The sequence below is a fragment of the Arachis stenosperma genome, chromosome 3 (genome assembly GCF_014773155.1).
Source record: "Arachis stenosperma cultivar V10309 chromosome 3, arast.V10309.gnm1.PFL2, whole genome shotgun sequence".
Classification (NCBI taxonomy): Eukaryota; Viridiplantae; Streptophyta; class Magnoliopsida; order Fabales; family Fabaceae; genus Arachis; species Arachis stenosperma.
The window spans coordinates 4,611,030-4,638,955 of NC_080379.1; the positions used below are offsets into that span (position 1 = coordinate 4,611,030).

At 31.7% G+C, this 27,926-nt stretch overlaps 3 protein-coding genes and 1 pseudogene across 3 annotated transcripts; 2 read left to right on the forward strand and 2 right to left on the reverse strand.

Moving 5' to 3' along the window:
• Positions 1-6,314: 6,314 nt before the first annotated feature.
• On the forward strand, positions 6,315-7,342 carry LOC130966822 (glycine-rich RNA-binding protein GRP1A-like; annotated as a pseudogene).
• A 617-nt stretch (positions 7,343-7,959) lies between these two features.
• On the reverse strand, positions 7,960-11,911 carry LOC130966821 (uncharacterized). The gene is made up of 6 exons (XM_057891646.1): positions 11,551-11,911; positions 10,969-11,063; positions 10,456-10,717; positions 10,159-10,355; positions 9,211-9,398; positions 7,960-8,810 (listed from the first exon to the last, which is right to left on the reverse strand). The coding sequence occupies exons 2-6, from the start codon at positions 11,061-11,063 to the stop codon at positions 8,524-8,526; spliced, it is 1,029 nt and encodes a 342-aa protein (XP_057747629.1). The 5' UTR covers positions 11,551-11,911; the 3' UTR covers positions 7,960-8,523.
• A 2,635-nt stretch (positions 11,912-14,546) lies between these two features.
• Positions 14,547-17,245, forward strand: LOC130970172 (probable pinoresinol-lariciresinol reductase 3). Its single transcript, XM_057896165.1, has 5 exons — positions 14,547-14,783; positions 14,866-15,000; positions 15,685-15,928; positions 16,019-16,222; positions 16,797-17,245. Exons 1-5 carry the CDS (start codon positions 14,604-14,606, stop codon positions 16,961-16,963), a joined length of 930 nt encoding a protein of 309 aa, XP_057752148.1. The 5' UTR covers positions 14,547-14,603; the 3' UTR covers positions 16,964-17,245.
• A 3,521-nt stretch (positions 17,246-20,766) lies between these two features.
• On the reverse strand, positions 20,767-23,762 carry LOC130969715 (transcription factor bHLH63-like). Its single transcript, XM_057895569.1, has 7 exons — positions 23,426-23,762; positions 22,994-23,221; positions 22,774-22,908; positions 22,610-22,681; positions 21,832-22,077; positions 21,630-21,741; positions 20,767-21,006 (listed from the first exon to the last, which is right to left on the reverse strand). Exons 1-7 carry the CDS (start codon positions 23,636-23,638, stop codon positions 20,963-20,965), a joined length of 1,050 nt encoding a protein of 349 aa, XP_057751552.1. The 5' UTR covers positions 23,639-23,762; the 3' UTR covers positions 20,767-20,962.
• Positions 23,763-27,926: the final 4,164 nt, after the last annotated feature.

A 27,926-nucleotide genomic window follows, 5' to 3' on the forward strand; every position in this document is an offset into this window, starting at 1 on the left:
ATGGGTATAAAATAGGGTATAAGGCTGACTGCATATCACTTATAGGCTTGGATGGAGCATTTCTAAAAATACAACACGGTGGTCAAATCCTCTCTGCTATTGATCAAGATGCAAACAATCATATTTATGTGATTGCTTATGCAATTGTGTCCATTAAAAACACAGAGAATTGGCGATGGTTTCTGGAATTCCTGCATTAAGACTTGGGTGATTATAAACATGGTTGGTGTTTTATTGTAGACATGCAAAATGTATTGTTGTTGTTTATTGCTAGATATCTTAATTAATGGTAGTAATTGAAGATTGCTATATATAACTGCTCAGAAGTAAATCCCTTTATTGTTGTTTATTGTTAGATATATTAATTATTGTTTATTGCTATATATGTGTGCTGTAAATCTGTTTATTGCTATTTAGAACAATTGAGTGATTGATGTATAAATTGGATGTTGCATAGTTGATGGTTGCTATATACTGGTAGTATCTGTTTATTATATTGAGGGGCCAATGTGATGTCACTTACACAATTTTAGGGACCATTCTGAGTTCATTAACACAACATGAGAGACCTTTTTGAGGCTCGATTAGAAACTTCAGTATTGGCTTTTTGGTTATGCAGGGACTTGTCCATGCAGTTCAGGATATTTTTCCCAAACGTCCATCACACATTCTGTGTTTGACATTTATAGAGGAACTTCAACAAACAGTGGAAGGATAATCAGCTTAGAGGTTTGTTTTAGGAGTGTGCAAAATGTACCACTCAAGAAGGGTTCATTAAAAGGATGAAAAATTAGAGAGGCTAGATAAGGATGCATAAACTTATCTCTGCAAATGACCAAAGGACTCGTAGAGCAGGGCATTCTTTAGTAATGCACCTAAAATGGACAACATATGCAATAATGCCTGTGAAATTTTCAAATCATGGATCAAAGAACCTAGAGCCAAGCCTATTATCACACTATTGGAGGAGGTCAGGATGTATGCCTTGAGATCTATAGCCAGAAACAAGGTGGATTTGAGGAACAACATTGGGATCTTACCTCCAATACAGCAAAGCAGGTAGAAAAAGATAAGAAAAGAATAAAAAAATTGGGTTTTCATGTGGTCTGGTGATACAGATTATGAGAAATTTGAAGTTCATGACTGGCTGACCAATGTGGATGTGGACTTAGGCAAGAGATTATGCACATGTGATTTTTGGTAACTAAGTGGTATGGTCTTTTATACATACTTTTTGGTTGTTTTATTCATTATTTGCAGTTGGAATTTTATTTATTTATGGCTGTAAATTTATGTGTAGGGATGCCATGTGTGCATGCATGTGCCACATTAGTAAGGGCTGGTAAAAAGCCAGATGAATTCTGTCATCACTAGTTGACCATGGAAGCATACAACAACACTTATGCCTTCCATATAAATCCACTTCCTGGTTAGACACTGTGAAAAAATCACCAGTAACAGACTTCAAGCACCAAAGTTCAAGAAGAAGCCAGGGCCAATTAAGAAAAAAAAAGAAGAAAGGATGTTATTGAGAAGGCAAGTAGAGGCAATAAGCAGAAGACCTTCCTGAAAAGAAATTATAAAAAAGGACATTGTCACTATTGTGGTGAAACATGTCACACCAAAAGGAATTGTGGTAAGAGGGCGGTTGACGAAAAATCAGCTGCTGTAGTTACTGTAGCTACTGTTGATACTGATGCTAATGGAGGTGAGGTCAACAATTCTGTTCCAACTACTGCTGTAAATGGTGGTGATGGCACTCTCACATGCTCAGGTCGAAATTCAACTTGATCTTAGTCAGCCTGTTTTATCAGAAACTGATGACTCTCAACAGGTTTATATTATTACCCATATATATGTATATATAATTATGTAAATACATTTTTAGCTTTTTTTAGTTAGTTCAAATATTTCATACATAGGTGCAACTCACTTTTGTTCGGCCAACCAAATTGCTTCCTAAGAAAGAGTTGTCCACACCCAAGAATAGCACTCCATCAACAAGCATACCAGCTACCACCACCCAATTAGCTAGCACCCCACCTGCAAGCACTCCATCTGCAAGCATTCTACCAGCAAGCACTAATCCACCTAATCCAATACAAGGTGCAACACAAGAAATTGTATCAAGGCTTGCAAGCATAATGAGATTTGTGCCTAATCCTGAATTCAAGCCACTCAGAACCAATAATTAATGACTTAGATTATTATGTTTAGAGACAGATTGTGTCTTTGTTTATCTGTTTTGGTGAAGTAATTTACTTTGTATGCTTTCTTAATTGGGATCCAAGTGTTGGAAATTTTAGTGTTGGAAACTTATGAGACCTATATTTTGACAATTCTGATATACTTCGTGATTATTGTTTTAGCTCTATAATGCCTTCTTTGGATGTATTTTATACATTATAAATATGAATTATGATTTTTTTGAATTGATTTGTGTCTGATGTTTGATTTTATTTTGTCCTCCTATATGTACTTAAGATGCATTTCAAACACTGTCCATTTTCATTTTATTGCAAGACAGAAATTAGGATCCTATGATTATGTAAGGCCTTAATCATGAAAATTTTGACAAGAATTATATTATGGATGGAAATATTAGTAGTTCATATTATTTTTTTAATTTCTAAAATATGCAATCACATTAGTGTCAAACACTTTAATTTGTATTTCTTTCAAATAAACAGATAGATACAAGTACAGGAATAACATATGCATGTCATTTATTTTTTGCCAGGTATAATTGGCCAAATTGTCTATCCAACTTTAAAAGAAGAACAACTACTGTAATCAGCAGCATAGATACAAACATCAAAATTCTATCTATTTTTAGAACTCTAATCTTCCAAATTTTCAAGCAATCTTCATCTTTCATTCTTTATTGTCAATTAAAGGGCTTGTTTTACCATCACATGTTATCACATATTCTTCCATTATTTTATCTACCCACAGAAACAACCCACACCACCTCTTACCTACAGTCTGCACCCAAGAAAGTGAATCAACCAAGTTATATTCAGAATTACAACAAACAACAACAATCATTTACATTGTAGTTTGGACAACCGACAAACGGTCTCCCTAGATTAGAATCGTCGCTGACCATTGCAACACTAGTCTTGACCCACACCCACACTATTATGGCAAACGGGAATCTCTATTTCTATTCATTCTCCTAATAATGCTTCCAAAAGATCGTGGGTTGTTCGAACTCCCAGCTGTGTTACTCGCGCTAGCCATTACAGTCTGGCTTTGAAGATGGAGAAGAGCGAAGAGACGAGAAGACAGTGGGCAATGCAGAGAGTGATCTTCAAAATTGGGGATTAGGATTTTTAACTTCAATTTAGGGACCAAATTAAATTAACAAAGTTTACTCATTTACGTCAGTTAGCCTTTAACTTCGTCAGTGTGTCAGTCTCTAGTCCAAATTAGCTTTCCAGTGACGCCAGATGGACGGAATGTGCCGGAAGGATGAGTATGAGTCCCGGAGTGCAACTTCAGGGACAAATATGGGTAACTATTAAATTCAGGAACTACTATGAGGTACGAGTGTAACTTCAGGGACCACTTTAAAGTTTAGCTCGTATATTCACCTTTTCTTGTTGTTTTGGGTCTGGTCAATCTATTCATCTTAATTTCAATCACAAGTCATTATTTTTTTTCTACGGTATCCTTTAACCCGACAGGTCAATGACTAATCCGCCGCAGTACTGAGTTCTATTTAAGAGTTTGTCACTGGCTAATAAGTTGCTGCATGCACAAGGCGGAATTCAAATTTCCGACACTTGCTTAAGCAAATTTATGAGATAACCACTAGACCAACCCAACTTGGTTTATTATATTTTTTTGGACACGAACCACAAGTCATTATGAAGCAACCACTAGAACACTAGCAACTCAAATGGCCAAATATTGGATGGAATTTTTTAACAAAAGGAGATCAATTTTTCTTTACCAGTGATTTTGGTTTTAAATTTTTGGTTTGGGTCAAAGGATATCTTTCTTTTTGGTCGGAGGTCAAAGGATATCTATCATGTTTTTGGTCATGAAAGGATATCTATCTTTACATTGCATGTTTGCTATTACATAAGATGGTCTGGGCTGGGCTCAGTGAACACTGTGCCCATATTTCCAAGTTGGAAGAACAAGGGGCTTGACCTAAATGGTTTTTGAAAAATATTAATATATCATGTATTGGCTATGGCCCATGTGTTTCCGTTCCACAAAAATAGGCCCAACGTCTAATATGAAAAACATTAATATATCATGTATTGGCTATGGCCCATGGGTTTCCGTTACAGGCCCATGGGTTTCCGTTCCACAAAAATAGGCCCAACGTCTAATATGAAAAACATTAATATATCATGTATTGGCTATGGCCCATGGGTTTCCGTTCCACAAAGATAGGCCCAACGTCTAATATGAATAAAAATCTTAAACCATGAGGTCCAACTCTTTTTTTTTTGTTTCCTACGGTATCTCTCAGCCGACAGGCCAATGACTAATCCGTTGCGGTACTAATCTCTATTTAAGGGCTGTCCAATGGGTTGCTGCATGCACAAGTGTTTAGGACAGCAAACAAACTTGGATTGGTCAAATGTTTAGCTCACCCGTTTACTTAAATAAATATCAGAATTCGAATCTCACTTTGTGTATATCTGTTGGGGTAGAAAATACTGTAGACAAAAAAAATTATTAGGGTAGCATGTATCTAATAATATTTCATAACTAGTTTTCTATCTACTAAAGCTATGTTTGTTTAAAGAAAAAATAAAAAAAAAGAGAAAAAAATAATTATTTTTTATTGTTTAATTAAGGAAAAAAATTAAAAAAAATAGAAAAAATTAGTGAAACCTAATAATTTTTTCTCTTTCCAATATTAAAAAGAAAAAAAAAACTTATTTTTTCTCTCTACTTCCAATATTATTCATTTACTTTTTTTAATATATTTTATAATACAAAAATAAAATTACTTTTTTATAACATTTTTTTTTATTCAAATACATCTAAAAAAATAAAAATCCATTTTTTTTCTTTCTTTTCTTTCTTTTTATTTCTTTCTTTCCAATCATACTACCCTAAAAGTTTAACTTCAACGGGACTAGAAATTAGTCACTGTTTACAGGCTAATGATATACCAGAGTTTAAGACTTGGTGAATGGTGACACAAAAAATCAATGCTTTCACAAGGAGAGATTATCTCACAGTAGCCTCTAACTCGAACCTTGATAATTGTTGTCATTAAATTTTAAGCTAGGTATATCATATAGGCTAAAATACGAAATATAAAAGAAAAATATGTAAAACACATATATGGTAGGTAATTTACATAACATTTTTCAAAATTATTTTATACTTCTAAAAAAATGCTTATATTTTTTCTATGCATGTTCGTGTATTACAAAAGGATGAGACAGAAGATATAATTTTCAAAGTTATAAAATTTAAGAAATCGAAGGCATCGATATTTTTTTGCTGTTCAATAATATCTAAAAATTATATCCATCGATTTATATTGTTTAATTTTTATTTTTAAAAATTAAAATCGAACTTTTCCATTTATTCCCTCTTCAAACAAATTGAACAATCTGATTTAATTAATATCATTTAAAAAAAGAACTTGATATCAAACAAATATACCTAAGCTTTCAATAACAAATTTAATCCATAAGAAAAAAATTAGCACTAACCCTAAGAAAAGGAGGGAGTTTTTTTGTTAGGTACATAGTGTTGAAAGATTGCGGTCCGTAATATTGTGGAGGACAAATCCGTCATTGCACATATGAGATATTTTCAAGGTTGCAACTGACACCCGAGATATTTTGGATGCATTATCCTTCGTTCCGTGAATCCAGCCGCTGCAGCTTTATCACGTGATCTCGGGTCCCACCTCTTTAACCGTATTACCCTTTTAAAACACCACACGTGCACTTTCTTCACTCTCTTATCCTTACACCTGTTTGGTTACTATCCCATCCCTATTCCGATCCAATCAATCATCACTCCTACTCCCAATTCCCCTCATAAAAATCTTATTAACGACTATTTTCTTTGTATGGAGTAGGACTAAAAAATCTATAGTACTCAGTCAAAACTACGAAACAGGCACAGATATTTTCTAAAGTTATGGAAAAGATTAGCCATACACAATAATTAAAGAGCAGGGGTAAAATGGAAACTACGCACTATTGTTAGCTACAACCTGTAACCAATCAATCCATACCCGTCCGTCCACATAACCCTAATTTTAACCCAGATTCAACCCACAAACCCTAACTCTAGTTAACCTCACCACCTATAAAATGACCCCTTGGGTACGCTGATATTCCTCGTGCTCACTTTTCTCCTTATTCTATCTAATATCCCATATTTTTAGGGTTTCTTTATCTAGATATTTCAATGGCTGCCGCAGATGTTGAGTTCCGGTGCTTCGTTGGTGGGCTTGCATGGGCCACCGATAACGATGCTCTAGAGAAGGCCTTCTCTGCCTACGGAGAAATCGTTGAATCGAAGGTCCGTTTATTGCAGGCATCATCGATCGGGATCTGAACACCGATTCGGATTTGGATTTGTTACCGCTATCCATCTGATCTGTGATCTGTGATCTCTCTGATCTCTGATCTGTTCTGTGATCTGTTTTCCGTTACTTGATCTCTGTGTTACTCTTGTTACTATTATGATTCTTATTATCCGCCAATAGGTTATCAACGATCTCCAGAGGTTTTGGATTTGTGACCTTTGCTAATGAGCAATCCATGAGGGATGCGATTGATGGCATGAACGGCTCCAACCTTGACGGCCGTAACATCACTGTCAACGAGGCTCAGTCCCGTGGAGGTGGCGGAGGTGGTGGAGGTGGCTTCAGAAGCGGAGGCGGCGGTGGATATGGTGGTGGCGGATTTAGCCGCGGCGGCGGCGGTGGTGGATACGGAGGCGGGGGCCGTCGTGAAGGCGGATACAACAGAAATGGTGGTGGCGGCGGTGGCTACGGAGGTGGCGGTTATGGCGGTGGTAGGGACCGTGGCTATGGTGATGGTGGCTCCCGTTATTCCAGAGGCGGTGGTGACTCCGATGGCAGCAGCTGGAGGAACTGATTTGTGATCTGCATGGGTTTGGGGGTTGTGTGGGGTTTATGATTGTAATCGTGTTGAGAAGTTTACTTTTTAGGTGCCTGAAATGTAGGTGGTTCTCTTTAGTTTTAGAGTGGTACTGGTATCTGGTTATGATTTCGTGGTGTTGCTATGGTTCTATCTAGTTTTTGACCTCTGAATCTGGTTGTTTGTTCATAGAACGATCGATTGTATGATAGTCAGAAATCAAGAGATTTAAAGTTTCTACATATCTTCTCCGTTTTTTTGTTCTATTTTGCTGATTGCTCGAATTAAATTTCGCTCAAGGAACCAAATCCAAATACTATGGTAATATCGACCGAACAATGTATTGTTTGTTGTGCTAACAATTTTTTTTTTAATCTGGTGGTGTAATCAGAATAATTACGCGATTAAATTTAATACACGAACGATTAAACGTGATTTATTATATTATCACTTTTTGATAACCTTTGATTTTGTTGTATAGTCACCATTATTCTAACTTTGGTACTGAACACTTAAGAACTATCTGCAACAACATACGTATATAAATAACGAAGTGTTTTCAATTGGCCCTAAGCTGGCTCTAATTGTCGAGAATTTATTTATACAAATTGCATGGCAGGATCTGCTCATTTACCTGTACATGGATATAGCACCATTGCGGACAAAGAATTATTTGACAATTGTTTACTTTTATACTTTCAAAATTAAATATTGATTTAACCTTGGCATCACCTCCTTTTAATTACACTTACGTTACAAACAATATTACGCCATTCACGTGTATTTGAAAAATACTTTTGATTTTTCGATTTTTCATCGAGATTGTATTTGTGTGTTTAATAATATTTTGGAAGTTTTAAAGAAGTACAACAATATTTTACCTACCCTTAAATCAATGGTGATTAAGAGTTAAAAACGTTTCATCACTTTTACTAATGAGACCGCTACAACCAGAACGGCTAACGTCAATAGCGATGTGATGAGCAACCTACAAGAAGGAAGTTCGGTACAAAAGAGAGCAAAATGGGCCGTGCCGAAATTAAAAGACCAGTATGCTAGCCGTTTCTGGTAGTGTGTGTTGAAATAGTGTTCTGCATAATGTTCAGCAAAGGAAAAACATGCTGCATCCTGCATGCGTTCTATATTTGGGTATCTATTTTCTGCTGTTGTCTCTTGTCTCCTTGGGTAGCCTCATTCTTTAGGAGAAATTATGAATAGGTTTTGTGTGTGAGATTGGAATGGGCTTGTAGTGTCTCGAAATCCATGGAGATCAATGGTAAATTAATTTTCATAACATAACATGTATGCGCTTCAGTCAAATCATGAACCTTTCAAAACTGAGTACAAAGCTCAGCATACAAAATCTTCAATAACAATAGAGATGTGCAAATTCAAGTACTTGACGTGGCATGTCACAAAGAATCTACTTGGCCTTCTTAACAAGGTTAGAGGTTCGAAATTCAGCATCGTCCCTTACGAAGCTCCACCAAATGTAGGTCAGAGGAATTGTTGTTGCATGCCAAAGAGCATGAGCATCCAGAAGTCCTTGATACGGAGGGAAATCGTATATTTCTAGGAGCATCGCAAGACCACCCGAGAAAACAACCAGCCACACCTTCCACCGTGAAGGATGGCAACTAACACCTGCCCAAACTGCCCAAATGACAAGCTGTATTACACCCATTATTACGCAAACCATCATATTCCAGCCTGTGCAATAAGAATGAAAACGCTGTCAAAATTACCAGACAAAGGGAGGGTATATATGAAGTGATAGAAAACATTACAAACATAACAAAGAGAAATATAAATAACAAGTTAAGGTCTCAAGTGCACAAGGTGGATCCAATCTATCCACTTCCGAAAACTAAGCGTCACTTCCACCACAATGAATTGACAAATACAAATTTAAGCCTAAAGAACAAGTCGGAAGTAAACTCAGAATATAAGATCACTGTCAATAATTTTGTAACAATAGCAGAAGCCACAAGAAGAAAATAGAAACAAATAATTATCAGCCTGTTCAAGCAACGATTTTATCAAAGAACGCATGAGTCCCACATTTGACCGCTGAGTTAACAATATAAAGATTGCATGATATAGGACATACCATAGTCTAGTGTATAGAAGTTGATGTACATTACATGAGTGACTACAAAAGCTATCAACGGAGCAGAAACCATAACTCTGGTAGCTTCATCCTTAACATTGAAGCCACGTAATATGGCTAAAATGAGAGAGTATCCAAGGAGAACCACTGCAGATGAGTAGTCCAGTTTCTCTGTCAGATCAACATCTCTGCAGTTCATTGACGCCAGAAACAATGAAATATAGGCAAAAGAGAGAAAGAAAAATAGCTGTGGAATATTTAAAGAGACCTATTTTGCTATACTCAACCGTAAGCAACACTTTTTACGATTGTAAGTCCAACCCTACCATATGCAAGCTTGGGGGGATGGGCTGGCTGACCAAGTGATTCCAAAGAAAATAATGAGCATATTTTAAAGCAACATGGAATATAACATATTACCACTGTGGTGATACCACATGCAGAACTAAACAATGTAGGGTGGCATTTACAGGAATCAGTATATGTAAATCATTATGAATCACGACAAGCTATTATGCCATCTCGGTGTTGTGGATCTATCTTCATCCTAAAATACTACACATGGAGTGGAGAGTGGAGTGTGGACAGTCAAATGACTATAGAAGCAATATTAGCATGTATTGAGCGGGATTTAGAAATAAGCGACATATTTTCTTGAAGGACAATGGGATCATCAACAAATTCAGAATGCTACTGTCAACAGCATTAATTCAACTTCATTACATATCTTATGGTATGCTCCAAATAATTTTAAGTCAGGCTTGCAATTTCACAGTTAAAACAGCCATTCATAAAATTTATGTGTCTTAATGATAGAATTTTCATATACTTTACAGAAAAAATAATATTAATATTCATATATTGTGATTGAATTTGACTTGCATCATTGACTAAGTGTCCAGGTGATTAAGAATAAGTACTGTGAAAGTATCAGAATAAGCAACTTACCGACTGTGGAAAACAGCACTCCAGAACCAAGAGTTTAGTGATAAGAGTGCATAGATATGCCACAAACCAGAATATTCATAATATGGCTTCTTTCCATATTTTAGAGGCAATTTATAGTACAGAAGAATGAAGAAGGAGATCCAACCATGAAAATGCATTGCAAGATTGAGAGCAGAGAAAGCCACAGACCCAGGCTCCTAAATAAAAAAGTGACATATCAGAGATATAAACGAGTTTGGGGTAATCAGACACCAACTCCAATTGAAATGAAAGACACATGGCTTTTGGAAAAGAAACCTGCATCCCATAAATTCGCTTGAAAGGCCATTTGCCATGATATTTGACGGGGCCGAGGCTATGTAATTCTTTTTCTTTCTCTCTCTCAAGCATGCAGTAGTACCGACAGTCACTTTGACAGTCCCATTTTTTCCATTGTATGTAAAGTGAATCTTGCATGTACCAAGGACGATCAATAAGAACTCCATCCGAAGAAAATTTACAATTTGGAAAGCATTTTTGACCCACACATCCATTTTCTTGACATTGGGTTACACAACTCCTAATATCCAAACAAAACATGGATGAAATGGTCAGGTATAATCCAATAAAATATTTAACTTCAATCATAAGCACTTAGTGACATAGAACCCTGGATGTATGGAAGATTTTCCTATGTACTACCGATAAGAAAAATAAAAGTAGAAACAAAGTACCATTTCTTACAGTTATACTCAATGAATACAAAAATGCTGAACTTATTTCCCTATGGAGAAGAAAAATAGAGAAGTTATGCAAGGATAGAATATGCACCTATAATGTGGATCAGCATCACCAAGACTTGCATCTACTACCAAGACAGACCACAGAAGCCCCAGAAGGAAAGCAACCACATAACGAACTAACATCTGGTTACAGCAATAACTGATGGTTAAACAAAATAACACAAGGTTCTGAACAAACGGACCAGCCATTGAACCATTCAAACTACCAGGTCAAAGATTCAGATGACTAACAGATTCAACCAAAGTTCCACCAAAATAACCGAATTGTACTAAAATAAGAAAAATACAAAATCATCTAACTAAACCAAAATTTCAAGTAACTAATCTCAAGCAACGACCAAATAACAAAGCTATGATTAAGTTTATTATCAATATTATCAATAACATATAACATAAGCATAGATTAAGAAAAAAAAAAAAACTAACCTAATTTGATCAAGAATTTAATCAGCAATTTCATCAACAATGAGCAACTACAATACATTGATAGCAAAATTCACTTATAGCAGCAGCAACATTAGCACTAAATCAACAATAACACATTGATCATCGATAAAAATCAAAACATAAATAGCGAAAAAAAAATAGCAGAGGCAGATGCGGAGCAGACCGGAGGAGAAGAGAGGTGCAGTGGAGGAGGCAGCGGAGCAGAAAATTAAGGAGGCGGCGGCGGCGGAGTAGAAGCAGAAGCAGAAAAAAGAGGAAACCGCCGCGGAGAAGAAGCAAAAGCAGAGAGAACGCCGCGGCGGAGAAGAGTCACGGCAGGTCAAACTCACAACCGACGGATCAGAGCACGCAGAAGTCAGAGAGGAGATGCAACGTGCGACAGCGGTGAGCTTCGATTGAGTCCAGTGAAGAAGAAGAAGAAGAAGAAGAAGAAGACGAAAAGCAGAAGAGAAAGAAATAAGGGAGCCTAGGGTTCTGTATTTGCCATTTGGATGTTTTCTATTTTTCCAGTTTCTGATCAAAAAGCAAAGGATTAAGTTTGATTCTATGCAAAAGCTTCCATTTTTATTATGCATAAACTCTCAGATTTAGCTAAAACATTCTTTAAAAATTGGTAAAAAGAGTGAATTTTTTAATATGTTAATGTATAACAATTTACAATTCTAACATCTAATTATCTATTATATTAATTTTATGATAAATACTTAGATACAATTGTTAAATATGTTATTTTATCATTTTTTATATAAAATTAACAGTTAAAAAATATTAAATTATTTAACAGTCTTTGCATATAAATTTTTATTATTTTTATATATAATATTTTTATAAATTAACTTTTACAAATAAAAAAAAAGCATGAATAAAGATACTTATATATTTTAATACAAGCAAGATTTTACTTAGGACAATTTACGTAAATAAATAAAGTGGGAGAATTATTTACGTAAATGTGCAAATCTGTATGTTGTTACGATTTTGTGCAAAATGGATTTATATGTAAACCGTGGCAACCCACCACGGTTTCTAAACATGCATAAACCGTGGGAGGTCACCACGGATTAGGAGCAAATTTTTGTAGGAGGAAACCGTGGTAGGTCACCACGGTTTATGAAGGAAATTTGGCAAGCATAAACAGTGGGGAGTCACCACGCTTTATGAAGAAACTTGTTTGCACATAAAACCTTGTGGGTCACCACGGTTTATGTGTGGTAAATAATGGCCAGAAAATCTTGTTAATTTTATGTCCAAGAGACACAACTTATTTTTTATTTTTTTATTATTCTTGTTAAATTTTTTATAATTATATTTTTATTATTATATTTTCATCTCAAATTTTTTTAATGAAAAAAATGAGAATAAATTAGATTTTCATAATTTGTTCTAGTTTATCACCAAGCAGAATTACAAGAACACAAAATTTTGTGTCTCTATCCATCAGTGTCTTGTCATGTCCTATTTTCAGTGTCTTATCCTATTTTGTTGTTGAAAACAAAGGCAGCCTAATAAATACACACTATATAGTACATTTTATAAAGAAAAAAATCATCTATTTCTATTGAATATTTATAATAAAATTTTTTCGTTCTCTTTATGTATTATTGACTAATATATACTATAAAATTTTTACATGTATTATCAATTAGTTTTTCATTATGTTTATCCCTATTTTTCATTTTACACTATATTTAAATATTTATTATACTATAAAAAATATTAATGAACATAATAAAATAATTACTTATTAATTTTTTAGAGTACTCATTAATATTCTTAAAAATAATAAATATTTTTTTATTTTAAATTTAACAAATACTAATGTATCAATATACACTTATATGTGAATTTATTAAATCTATATAAAAGATTTAATCAATAAGCATGTTAATGAATATTAATATACCAATATTAACAAGTAATTATTTTATTGTACTCATTAATATGTTATAGTGTAATAAATCTTTATTTTATAAATGAAAAAATAAAGATGTATATAATGAGAGAGGTCACCTTAAGCTTAAACGAACTTTTGAGTAGTTTTTATAAGTTCGCCTAAGATTTTGAAAACTTCATAAAAACTCAAAATAAAAAATAAAAACACAGATTCCAAACATTAATGTTAGTGTAATTTATTTTTAAAAATATTTTTTTATTTTATAATAGAAAAAAATCCAAAAATTTCATGGTGTTTATTATTAGAGTCTAATTTTTTCTAATTTATTTTACATCACAAATTTTAAATATTTTAAATTTATTAAATTTCATCATCTTAAATTAAATATTAATTTTTTATTTTTTAGTAAATAGACATCAATTTTTTAAGCACTATAAAAATCATTTTCTTAGTATTATCTGATTTTTTTTATTGTACTCTTTCTATTATAAAAATAATGATTTTTATAATAAACAGCTTTGTGTCTCTTGGACATAAAATTAACAAGATTTTCTGGCCATTATTTACCACATATAAACCATGGTGACCCACAAGGTTTTATGTGCAAATAAGTTTCTTCATAAACCGTGGTGACTCCCCACGGTTTATGCTTGCCAAATTTCCTTCATAAACCGTGGTGACCTACGACGGTTTATGCATGTTTAGAAACCGTGGTGAGTTGCACGGTTTACATATAAATCCATTTTGCACAAAATTGTAACAACAAACAGATTTGCACATTTACGTAAATAACTCTCCCACTTTATTTATTTACGTAAATTGCCCTTTTACTTATTAAGGCAAATTTAGTCAAATTCAAACTTGACTATAAACAAACTCGACTCGATATATAAATTACATATCTAGAACTAAAAAATTACTTTAATAAATATTATATAATATTTATTCAAAATAAATTATTAAAAAATAAAAACAATATTATGTACTATATAAAGTATTAATTAAAACATTAAAACATGATACTTTGTCACAAATTTTATTAAACATTATATATTTTAGTTATGAGACCTGAATTAGATCTATCCGAATCCAAAATATAATCTAAACTCAGTCTAAAAATAATATCAAATAAAAAAAAAAACTCAAACCAATTAAAATATGATTTGGGTTGGGTTTAGGGTCTGCAACTTAAAATTTAGTAATTGAATAACTTTCTCATGGATCTCACGAACTTAGTTGTAAGATTAAATTAATTAGCACGTGCTGCACTTTGGTTACTGAACCCTAATCAGTTGAGTTCAGAATTTTTCTTTTTTTGAAAAATGGGAAAGAGCAAAATTTTGATAATTGGAGCAAGTGGGAACCTGGGTTTTCACTTAGCAGAAGCAAGCCTCAAGTTTGATCATCCAACATTTGCACTTGTTAGGGATTCTGCTTTCTCTGACCCCATCAAAGCACAGAAGCTTCACTCTCTCTCTCATGCTGGTGCCACCCTTCTCAAAGTATGCTCTTCAATTCCACCTCTCTTACATTGCAATCTCGAATCTCTGTTTTTGTGGCTCACATTTTCTTTTTCATTCTTAGGGTTCCCTCCAAGATGAAGCCAGCATTGTTGAAGCTGTCAAGTTAGTGGATGTTGTTATTTCTGCTGTTTCAGCTAAGCAAACTCTTGATCAGAAGCTTCTTATCCGAGTTATCAAACAATCTGGCTCCATTAAGGTCCATTTTAAACTTCCTGTCCTAAGAATTTGGATTTTTGGATATAATATGGAGTACCTCATAAAGTTGTCTAGGGTAGAACAATATGGTTGGTTTCACAAGTTTGAAGGAGTGGATTTGTTGAGCATTGAATTGAATCAGATTGGGTATATTTTGAAATAGACTCTGTTGAAAGAGTTTGTTGCATGCATTCTACCTGTTTGCTGTTTTGTCTATTTCTGACTTTCTGTTGTTGTTGTCTCTTTGGGGTTAGCCTCATTCTTCAGGAGAAATTAGGAATAGATTTTGTGTGTGAAAGTGGAATGGGCTTGTAGGGTCTTGAAATCCATGGAGATCAATGGTAAATTAATTTGGCATAAGAAAACATGCATGCGCTTTTCAGTCAAATAATGAGCCTTTCAACCTTCAAGTCCTTATGGTTATTTGTTAACATTCTCTTTAAATGCTGATTCTTAGGCCATTTCTAATGTTCTGCTTCAATTTCTTGTGGAATTGGTTAATTTAGTTTTGGAGCATCCGTTTCTAAAGCTGTTAACAACAGTCTTACTATTTTCATTTATTAAGATATATGCTCCCACCATTTCTGATCTGCACGTTTGTATTATTGCCAATGGTCCTTGTATTATTGAATATTTGAATTGTAAGATATGTTCAATGATGTGTTGTTTATTTTGGTCTCTTCAGAGATTTATCCCAGCTGAATTTGGAGCAGACCCTACCAAGGTTCAAATATATGACCTGGAGGATGGCCGCAATTTCTACGCACCCAAACTCGAAATTCGCCAGATGATTGAGGCCGAAGGCATTCCATATACCTGCATTTGCTGCAATTTCTTCATGAAGATTTTGCTCCCTTCTCTTGTTCAGCCAGGCTTAAATGCTCCTCCTAGGGACAAGGTTACCATATTTGGTGATGGGAACACAAAAGGTCTGTTTGATCGAAGACGATTGCTAATTTCTTATCATGTAATTGTTATTCTCTTTGTTTGATGCTTATTCATGAAGGGTTTCTTTGCAGGCATATTTGTTAAGGAAAATGATGTTGCTGCCTTCACTATTAGCACAGTTGATGACCCCCGCACCTTGAACAAAGTGTTGTACTTGAGACCACCAGGAAACGTTTGTTCTCTGAATGAACTAGTCGAGATGTGGGAAACTAAAATTGGGAAGAAGCTCGAGAAATCACATGTCTCAGAAGAAGAGCTGGTCAAGAAAATCAAAGGTAATACTTTGACTTCAAATTGATTGTGACTATGTTGCTGCTTCTTGTCACTTTTGTCAATTAAGCATCAAGATTCTAGACGGCATGAAAAATCATCTCATGTTAAGACTGACAGGGATATGAAGTTTCTACTCAAATAGAGAGAAATGTAAGGAAAATTTATAATTCAATGCATTAGGTGAGTGTTTGATGTGTCTTGCAACCTTAGGTCAATTTCTTTTGACTAGTTTTGCTGGTTTTATGAGTACCAACATGGCGAAATCATTGTGGTATCTATTTGGAGTATTGGTTGGCTTGAACACAATTCGCACACCTTCAATTATAAATTCTTAGACCGGCAAGTTTTATGGGAGATGATTAGATGCTTGGTATCTATTTGGTGTATAGCTCATGATCCTTTTTGAGAACTAACCTTTCTCATACATGTTAATAGATCGAAAATCTACACTTCATAGATAAATATTTTTATTACCCCTTTTTCTTGTATTTTTTCTTCTCTCCATCTTAATGATATTCTTTGATCCTAAAAAAGTAAAATCCAATTAAAAATTGTGCAAATTATTTTGTTTCGCAGGTACTTCTTATCCTGCCAACTTTGAACAGCTTTTCATATATTCTGCTTTCATAAAGAAAGATCACACCTACTTTGACATTGAGTCTTCCAATGGAGTGAATGGAACAGAACTGTATCCACAACTGAAATATACCACAGTCAGTGAATTCTTAGACACACTAGTTTAGTTTGAGGCTTTTTTAAATATTGGCTGCAAAGGTGACCTAAGAAGATTCTGAATGAAGTGGTCAAGACAGATCTAAATATAAATAGACTTACAGAAGACATCATATATGATAGGATGCAGTGTAGCCGACTCCACCTAGTAGGACGAAGTTTTGTTGTTGTTGTATCATTTTTTGAAGGTGTAAAATAAGTAGCCTGTTAGAATTTGGTGATGCTACATTAGGGAATGAATAGTTCTATTCAAGTAACTATTTCAAAAGTAAAAGCTACAGATAAATTATATAACTTTGCACTTCCCAATTTTCTATTACAAAAATTCATATTCATGACTAATACTAATTAGTAATTAGTGAATTTTAGAATGGGTTCTTTTTTCCCCCCAAAAATAAAGTAAGTTACAATGAGATCAAATTAGATCCGGTAGGATTTACAATTTTGTTGAAAAGGAACAAGACACAAACATGGAAGGTTAGTTTAAAGTCTTGCTGTTTAAAATCTGCTAATGTTTTATTCTAGATAGCTAAATGTTAGGGAATCTTATAATGGGTTGATGCCTTAATAGTTAATATCTTGGAACCAACCCCCCATGTGAGTAGTGTAAGGGATAGAGAATGTGACTTGTGAGATAGACACAAGTCTAAAACCTCATTATCAAACTTACTTACAACAAAGTAAATTGCCTCACTTTATTTAAAATATTCTCACTTATCATGGATTTAATCAACATTTATGAGAATATATCTGACTACATGCTATAGTAAATTAGTGTTTATACTAATATATATTTTTCCCCCACATAAGATGAAGGTGTGGGGCAATGAAAGGAAAATCCAAGATCATGTTTCACCATCAACAGAAACAAAGAGAATCAACAAGATCTTTGGCTATGGATGAGACAGGTCCACAAATCTCACCATTATATATGGCTTCAAAGTGAAGAAATTCTGAGGCTCTCATAACTCCAAGATAAAATATACTACTAAACTAGCTACCCCATGCAGCCCTTGGCAAAAACCCTTTCAAGTGGTCCCCTTTTTTTAACCATTGATGCAACCTAACACTGAACAGCACCTTTCATGCATATTAAGACATGATTTTATGCCAGATATAGTTATTATTTATACATATATACATACAAGATGTGTCCCTCAATTTTTTTGTTAACATATGTTATGTATGAAAATCCAAGGGGTCTTTCTTATAAGAATGAAAAGCATAGGTACATCAAGTGACATTGATATCAATATGCGCAATGTAGCATTGTTGCTTAATTATTTGAAGATAATTATCTTTGTTAATGAGGATTAGCACATGGCATGTAATAAGATTATACCCCACATAGTTCAATTTTTGCTATCAATGTGAGAAATAAATATTGATTGGTCATCTCCATCTTTTTTAATAGGTCATGTCATAAGTTTTGGCAACCAGATAACTCAAATGTAACATCTTGTTCATTTTCATGTGAGTTGTAACTGTGGTTTGTCCATATAATTCCAAACATTAATGACCATCTATCCTTTTAAGTTTTAACCACAAATATGAGTTAGATGTGCATTTTTATTTTATTTTATTTTATTTTCGGGTATAGTAAACAGTTTAGATGTCCATTTTGATTGAACTGGATCATAACTGTTAGGGACAGAAAAATCATTCTAATTAATTGAAATGTGTGACCATCCACCTTCCTTTCCCTCCCATAATAACATTCATCAATCTTAGCTTGTGGCCTAATTTATGAGTGTCTCAATCAAGAAGACTATTATTTTGTCCCCAATGGCGGCTTTGAGAAGGTCCACTATCAGGCGCATGACTACCTTTGTCTCTCTCAACCATGTTCAATGTTGTCTTCCTGTTTTCATCCACAACCAAATGGCAAAGGTTTATTAAATCCAATACAATTTCACACATATGCTACTTCTGCATTATTAGTTACCCCTTTTGTTTTATATTCATTCGTCTTTTCTGATACAAGTTTATTATCATGTAACTTCTATTGTCACGTAATGGTAATTACTAATAGTTCATGATCGCATTAGATTAAAGAGATACACATCCATCCAGTGTCAGGTTCGAATCCTGCGCTGTACATGCAGCAAACCAGCGACAAACCCTTGAATAAAGTTTCGATCGGCGACGGGTTAGTCATTAGTCTACCGAGTTAGGAGATGTGCATGCAATGATGATTCTCTACCTATAATTTTCGGTTTGTCACAATATTCTTCGATCCAACAAGTCAAGTAATTTATCGTGAATCAGAATTCTATTTAAGAATTTGTTGCTGGTCAATAAATTACCACATGTATAAAGCAAAATTCAAATCTTTAACACTTACTTAAGTAAACTAGTGGATCAGAGTTCTATCCAATATCTTATTTAAGACTTTCGATTAAGATTTTTAACATTTTAACTTTTATATATGATACATTTAGATTAAAGAGATACGCATACATGCGGTTCACTAGTTTGCTTAAGCAAGTCACCATGTGTATGCAGCAACTCATTGTCCAACGACAAACCCTTAAATAGAACTTCGATCCACAACGGATTAGTCCTTGATCTGCCGAGTTAGAAAATATCATGGAAAACCAAAAAAGAGATATACATACAAAGATGATTCTCTACCTATATTTTTCAGTTTGCCACGCTATTCTTCGGTCCAATAGGTCAAGTAATTCGTCGCGAATCAGAACTCTATTTAAAAATTTGTTGTTGGTTAATAGATTATTGATGTATATAGAAAATAAAATTCGAACCTCTGACACTTACTTAAGTGAACGAGTGGATTAGAATTTCTATTCAATATCTTATTTAAGACTTTCGATTAAGATTTTCAACTGTTTTAACTTTTATATATGATACATTTACAAGTGAAAGTACCTAAAGTCTTTAAATATAATTTTTATTAAGAAATACTAGTATATATTAATTTATGATTATATGAAGGGAAAAGAAAAAAAATGGCTAAAATGAAAATCAGGTTGATGAAGTAGAGAATTATTCGAAGAACACTTTTTGATCGCACGAGATTGATCAAATTCAAACAAAAATTAACTGAAAACTACAAAACCAACAATGCTTGATGGTAGTGCATGTTGGGGTGTTAAGTATCAACCAAAACAAAACTACAAAAGTAATCAAATGATAATTTGACTAGTGTGATTTTATATTTTTATGAGATGTTCAAGTGGATGAGAAAATGACAAGAAGCTTTAATATTTGAGGTGATTTAATCATGAAAAAAGCGATTGATAGAGACTTCAAATTTAAAAGTTTCCATTAAGATAATTAATGAGGAATAATTTTAATGCACCACCCTTACAAAATAATTTTACATAGTTATTTAATTGCGTCAATATTATTTTTACTATATACTATGTTTTTTAAGGACCTTAAACATCACCCTCGTATCCTTTTGGAAAACCACTTGATGTTTGTTGTTAGGTTTGATTATGTTGCAAACTCATTAAGAACTATTAGATCCTATAAATTAATTGAAAATCAAGATTATAAATACTATCAATTATTGTCCTTATCATATAATTGGTATTAAGCTTTAATTTGCATCCAGCTGCTTATGTTACCTTTATTTTACTAAATAATAATCTCATCATAAAGAGAAGGGAAATTAAAAAGGAAAAAGCAGTGATAGGTTGCCATCAACTTCTTATTTTACATTGGATTAGGTGCCCAGTCACATATATGCTCAATTCAATTCAATTCTCATCGCTATCAAACTTTTTCTTTTTGGATGGTATAATAAATAATTAAATAGTACTTGAAACGTGCAAATGAAGGCGACCCAAAAGTTAACGGGGTATTAATATTAATAATAATAAATCTTATTTTTATAGTCATACTATATACTTAGAAGTATACAACCAATATTATGTTATATTTACTTCAAAAGAAAAATTAAGAATCTTCATGATAGCCATTCCCATGTGGAGTGAGCTCATCCAAAATAAATTGCAAATTTGAGATATTATCATCATCATCATCTACATATCCATCTCCATCTTTAGATTACTAGCTTCCACTAAACCTGCACAAATATATATAAAAAAGATAGAAATTCAAATTAACTACTTTTTCAAAAGGGTAACTAAATCACAAGGGTAATAGTGGAGTGTTTAACAAGTCTTTAGAGAAAATGATTGATCCAAAAGCCTCATCATCCGAATTTCCTAAAAAACCTAGAATTTCAAAAAGGAAGCTTCCTACCTTGCTACACCATTTCTTTTTAACCACAATATAAATAAATCGGTAACCTCATATAAGTTATTTTTTGTGGAATTTAACTTTTAATATTATAATTTTTACACAAATATTCAATTATATTATATTATTAAATCAACAAAAATATTCGACTTAATTATTTATTATCTTAACATTTATAAATACAAAAATATTTAATAACAAAAAATAATCAAAATTTATTTTATTTAATATTCATTAATTATTACAATAATTAATAAAATACTAAATAAAACAAATACTTTTTTTTGTATTCTTAATATTACCCTTATAAATAATAACTAAACTAGAGTTCTCTCAAATGTCCCTATCATCTTTCATGATGAAAAATTATTCCACTCTGCTATGCTTCCACTTTCTGCATTTTGGAAAAATAAAAAGGTCACTAGAAAAATCATAATTTGTAGGTACCTGTAAATGGGTGAGAAGGTGGAAAAGATGATGTTCTAGGTTGATCAAAAGCCACATTGTAAAGGTTTTGGATTTGGAATTCGCCTTCCCAAATTGAAGGAGGTAAAACTTGCTGCAATGAACAACAGAAAAGGATCAATTATAGAAAACTAAAAATCATTGAAACATAGTAATATAGAAAAGGGTAATTAATTAACCATACATTGAAACAAGATGATGAGTCAAGAAATGTTTCTGGTAAAGACACAGGGAGGGGTGCAGCAATGGTTTTCCTAAGACCCATGTCTGGTGAAGGGGTCATATTCATGCCAATGTTGTTGATTAATCCATTGGAACATGATACAAGTTGTTGAACTGAATTGAAGTCAAGATATGCAGCAGGGTTATTAGTCATCTCTGATGATCCCATTCCAATGCTTTCAAAATTTGGAGCACAAGCAGGAAATACCTGTCATTATCAAATTTTAATAAGCCTTTCTTACATACATGTGGATGCTTATCTTAGATCTAAGTACATTTATTTACTTAATAAGTGAAATAACCAAAAAAAAAATCTAAAATATAATTTTTAAAAAGAAAGAACACATTTTTTTTATATTTTTTTGTATTTTTTTAAGAGTTTAATTTTTATACGTTAAAACGTTTTATACAATCATGCAATAACAACTATTCTTTTAGATAATTATTCACGCTGTTAATGTACAAAAATAATTGTTTTGTTAATATGACGTTATGTGATTGAATGTACGTGTAAAATGGTTAGACTGAAAGCGCATTAAAATTGATTTTTTTAATAATATAAAGGATAATTTTTTTTATCTTTTTTATTTTGTTAAGAAATCACTATTAATGGACATAATTGAAGGACAATATGGGAATGCATGGTTGATTAATCCATGTTGTTTAGTGTGTAATTAAGCTAAAATGAAAGATGAAGAGGGGTAAAGTTGTAATATGTGCATTTTCTTTTCTTGTTTTACCTCTTTGGCAAAGAGATCATCAACGTTGAGTTCAAGTCTTGGGTTTACAGCAGCTAATTTCATAGACAAGAACTGCAAAGCAAGAAGTGATCATAACAATAATAATAAGCCACGTGTACATCTAAATACTTCCCGTTAACAATTTAAATTAATTAATTAATTACCTCAACTTGTCGTTGAAGAGACTGAACATAGTTTATGATTTCATCAAGCATTCCAGCTTTTCCTGTAATCTTGTTGCATCCCGGAACCAAATCTTGCAAATACTTCATTCTCTCGCTAATCTTTTCCCTTCTAACCTGCATACATTAGTTAGTTAGTTACTAGAATTCGTTGAATACAAAACAGTTTAGTCAAACATTTCAAATTATTTAACGAACTCACTCTTTCGGCAAGGCTGTGACTATCAGTGGCTTGGCCGCGGCGAGCTCGGACATGAATGTAGTCAGGTTTGTTATTGTGAGGCTCCGAAGTAGATCCTTTAATGGAATTCTCAGCAGAAGCTACTTCGTCCTTGTTGGTAATTTGCTCACTCATTTTGGATGACTCTTCTTCCGCACTCACTTTGACTCTTTTGTCCTTCTTGTTATGACTTTGTTGAGCAACAACCACCTAAAGGAAAAGAATTGAGTAAAGAGATAAAACAAGATAAGATAGATAAGAAAAAATGTGAAAATCTGAGCGCAATTATTTTCATGTAAAGTTAATAATTGAAAATGATTAGATGATAATTTAGTTAAATTTATTAAATTATTTAATAATTGTTAGTTATTAACTTCAGGTAAAGAATAGTTGAGTTTTCTTGAAGTAATGAACCTTGTGGCTTTCAGATTTTCTCTTCTTGGGAGAGACAAATGAGGAAATGGCGGAAGAAGAAGAAGGAGCAGGAGGCATGTGAATTAGGGAGGAATAATCATCAGAGAAGACGTCAAATAACGAGGATCCATTTTCTTGAAGATCTTGTTGAATGCATTTCTTGCTTCTTGCTTGCTGCCTCTCTAACACTGTCATGTTTACACAATGCAACATCTTCTTCTTCTTCTTTAAACAGAGTAGAGTATGTAATTGTTGTTAACTGTTTTAGTTTCTTAGAAAGTTGAAGAAAGAGATCGAGGATGACCATGGCAATGTGTGTATATATAATCAGAAAGAAAATAATATTAATATTAATATCAATTTAATTAAAATGAAAAAATTAGAATTGGGGGAGAGGAGAGTGTGCCGGCGGAGGAATATTAAGAGAGAGAGTGTGTGAGTGTGTGAGGTCCCACTGATATGACCGCCACGTGGGACTGTTTCAACACTCTTAAACGGTTAAACCCAAACGCTGTCGTTTCCGCATTACTCTTTACTTCTTAATACTTATCCATTCTTTACATTACCAACACTATTAAATTTTTATAATTAATATCATAAATATTTTTATTTTAACAAAGATATTCTTATGGACTTGTATGTAATAAAAATTTTGAGAAAGAAATTATTTAATGAACCTATCTACTTGCGCCACATGAAAACTGACAAAATTTTTAAATAAAGAAAAATTGGGCGGCTTGAATATTCTGTTGAAAAACAGCTTACTATTTGTGTGTATATATATATTTTCTTTCTTACTGTAATGATATTGCATTGGGGGGAGAATTAACTCTTATAGTTTGGTTGTGAATAATGAGTAGAAAAGGAGAAGATTTAAAAAAATAGAGATATGAGAAGTCCTTTTCGAATAGAGAAATTTCCTCTTCTGTACACAGTATCATCAGCATTCATTTTTCTTCAGCTTTACTATTTTAAGATCCTTTCAACTTCTTCGATTTCTGTACACATGTTTATAATACGTATCAATTAATTATTATTTTTTTGTATGTTAAAATAGTACTACATCATTATTATATTTTTAGAAAAATTCAATGACTAATAAATTTATTATTTTTAGTTTTAATTTTTTTAATTTAATAATATATTTTTAGTTTAATTTTTAAATAATTTCTTTTTACTCTTTAAACCAGATAACAACCTACCTTAATGACTTTGTGAAAAACTGAGTTCTTAAAATTAAAGGATGATCTTGCTTCTCATTAGAGTATTACTATTACCACGTGATATTTTTGAAGCACTGGATTTGATATGATATGATATCTTCTTATTTCTTATTACAATATAATGACTGTCATGTTGTGGCGTAAAGAAACCGATTGTTTGTCAATAATAATTAATGGACATGTTATACTTGTATTTATTAATTAAATTCAAAGTAAATTAATTTTAATTAGTTATTTAAGTAATCAGTTTATTTTTTTATTTAATTAAATAAATCTTAGAGGTTGACATTTTATTTTTAAGAGGAGTGTTAGATAGTCAAAAATTAATTATAATATAAAAATGTTATATAAAAATTTTCATTCTCTTGATAAGCAAGTGATATAAACTTTCTTATCACTTACTCTTCTTATTACCTACCATTTTTTTGCATCTTTAGAGTCATTAATGTTTTTTCAAAAATTAATTTTAATTTCTTTTAAATTATATCCCCAAAATTCCTCACTCACATTATTACTCATTAAAATACAATTTTTCTGCAGAAATTATAGAGGTTAAATTTAAAAATGTTAACAATTTCTACTGCACAACTTATATTTTACATATAAACTATTAGAAAATAAAAAATAAAAGATAAGATATAAAAAATTAAAAAATAAATTTCTAAAAATAATTATTAACTCGTCATATTAAAATCAATAAATAAGCATACATATGAATATTAAATAAAAATATTAAAATAATTAAAATTATGACCTATTAGTGCACATATAAGATAATTTGAAAAATACAATAAAACGTATAGTTTAAAATTTGGTAATATTGTCTATAAAAATTTATTAATTATAGACATCATATGTATGAAATCATGAATATTATGAGTACAAAATTATGGATGTTATTAATATGAAATTATCGATGTTATGCGTATGAATTTATGGATGTTATGAGTAATATAAATTTATCAATTGAATAAATTAATTTAAGAATTTGACATTTTTTCAAATTCAATTATGAAAAAATTTAAAAATATCTATGTTAATTTAAAAACATCCGCGTTGTTCAAATTATTCTTCAACTCCTTCTTGTAAATTTCCTTGTCCTATTTCAATTGTGCTTGTAATTGAAATAGAGTTGTGATTTTTTGCTAGAAGGAATAAACAACCTTCATGATCCAAATTAACAATGAAAAACCTATTAAATCAAGCTTTCACATTTGTCAACGTTTGCCATAATAATAATTGATTTAAATGAAATAAAAATTAATTACAATTAAAATTATTTAATTAATATTATTACCGTTTTTAATTGTTATTAGTAATTATTGTATTATTAAATTTAAGATTTAAACTTCTTTCTAAATATGCCATTCTGTTGGTGTCTATTTATTAAGCATGAGAGAGAGAATCATATGACATTATAACATTTAAATTATAACAATAAATATTAAATAAGAATTACAATAATGTTTAATAGTTAGAGATATGATATTATAATTAATATCATTAATAAATGGAACTGATAAGAATATGATAAATAGATTAATAAGAGATTGAGATAGAAAATTAAAATATTATTAAATTATATAAATAAAATAAATTATAAAAAATTTTAACTAATTATCACTGAAAATTTGTTGTTTCGAACTTTTTCTTTATTAAAGTTGGGTGAAGTTATACAAATATATAGACATAAATTAGATGAGAATATTCCTTATAGGGGGAAAATGAAAAATTGAATAAAATTGTACAGCAGATGAGAAAGTTCTAGCAATTTCCTACTGTTGAATTTTATATGGATGAAGGTCTATTTCAACGAATTATATATATGTGTGTGTTTGATTAATCAGCAAGAAAGGGATTGATGGATTAGTAGTGCAGTTGATAAGAATAAAGATAGGCTATTAGAGAATTAGATAAATATCCTAGGTTAAGAATTGACCTTCTACTTAGTTGCTAAACCTCGTTTATTTTTTTCTTCTTCTTGTTAGTTAGTTCACTTAGTTGTCATTGACTATTGTATTAGTTTAGTTTAATTAATAACGGGACAAATCAGACAGTAATAGTCAAGGGTATTAAATCAACATCTAATATACTCTTGTTAGTTATTAGTTAGTTATACTAATTTAATTTATTAATTTGTTGCATTTTAACCTTGTATAAGTTATAGGATAATTTATATAGATAAATTAAATGAGAAAAAAATTATATAGATGTTATAAAATAAATTTGGTTATATGCATGTTTTGTTTGATTTTCTATATAAATCGAATCACATAAATTTGATTTATATTTTTTTAAATATAAATTAAATTAATTTAATTCGATTTATTACTAGTACAACATATATATATAACATATATATATATATATATATATATCAAATTAATAATTAAAAAAATATAAATCAAATTTATTTAATTCAATTTATAAACAAATCAAATAAAATATGCATGTAACCAAATTTAATTCAGAATATTTGTATATTCTTTTTTCTTGTTCAATTTATCCATCTAAATTACCCTAACTTATGCTTCTATTGTGATGTGATTAAAGCCTAAGTATTAATTTATTAACATGATGTTTTGATGCAAGATTATTGGTATTGTGTCACTTCCATGCAGGCACTTAGCTTGTGACTTGACATTAAAATCTGAAATTCTCAATGGTCTAAATCATGCTTTGCTTGCAAATTGGACCTGCCATTTGAAGCTTAAAGCAATATCGGAAGGTAAAAGCTTACCAAATTAAATCTAATTTCAGATTTGTAGCAAAGAGTCCAGAGAGGATGAAGGCAACTTCCATTATCACCTAATGGGCCCTCTCACATATATTATTCCTCTTTCAAAATTGTTATTATTGCTGAAAAAAAAACTTTTAAGAATTTCAATAGCAAGTAGCTCTTGTTTTAATTTATTAATTATTAATTATACGTCATATCAATCCCCAATTTTTATTTTCTTTTAAAACTAAAAAATTGAACCAATAATTAATATTTTAGATAGACAACCAAAAATTAAATTTTGACAATTTATTATCAAAATATAGAACTTACTTTTCACATACTATCCATTATTTTTGAGAAATATATATTCCGGTTAAAATTTATATTTTTCACTAGATGTATATAAAATTGTTAATTTTTTATTTCTGAAAACATCTAAAAAAGTTTGTTACAAAAATAAAAATAAAAATAAAGTCTCTATCTAGTCCCCTCTTGTCTCTATAGGTCCCCTCATTCCCTAAACTAGTTGCATACACTTAAAAATGACCCCATACCA

What these genes read in the sequence shown, in the direction of transcription:
- LOC130970172 (XM_057896165.1), top strand. Translation starts at nt 14,604, where the DNA reads ATGGGAAAGAGCAAAATTTTGATAATTGGAGCAAGTGGGAACCTGGGT. An exon ending in CTGGTGCCACCCTTCTCAAA is followed by an intron (nt 14,784 to 14,865) that starts GTATGCTCTTCA and finishes TTTCATTCTTAG; the next exon opens with GGTTCCCTCCAAGATGAAGC. An exon ending in AACAATCTGGCTCCATTAAG is followed by an intron (nt 15,001 to 15,684) that starts GTCCATTTTAAA and finishes TGGTCTCTTCAG; the next exon opens with AGATTTATCCCAGCTGAATT.
- LOC130969715 (XM_057895569.1), bottom strand. Translation starts at nt 23,638, where the DNA reads ATGTTGCATTGTGTAAACATGACAGTGTTAGAGAGGCAGCAAGCAAGA. An exon ending in GTCACAGCCTTGCCGAAAGA is followed by an intron (nt 22,909 to 22,993) that starts GTGAGTTCGTTA and finishes TAATGTATGCAG; the next exon opens with GTTAGAAGGGAAAAGATTAG. An exon ending in CTCTTCAACGACAAGTTGAG is followed by an intron (nt 22,682 to 22,773) that starts GTAATTAATTAA and finishes CTTGCTTTGCAG; the next exon opens with TTCTTGTCTATGAAATTAGC.
- LOC130966821 (XM_057891646.1), bottom strand. Translation starts at nt 11,063, where the DNA reads ATGTTAGTTCGTTATGTGGTTGCTTTCCTTCTGGGGCTTCTGTGGTCT. An exon ending in AGTGCTGTTTTCCACAGTCG is followed by an intron (nt 9,399 to 10,158) that starts GTAAGTTGCTTA and finishes AATGAACTGCAG; the next exon opens with AGATGTTGATCTGACAGAGA. An exon ending in CTTCTATACACTAGACTATG is followed by an intron (nt 8,811 to 9,210) that starts GTATGTCCTATA and finishes CTTATTGCACAG; the next exon opens with GCTGGAATATGATGGTTTGC.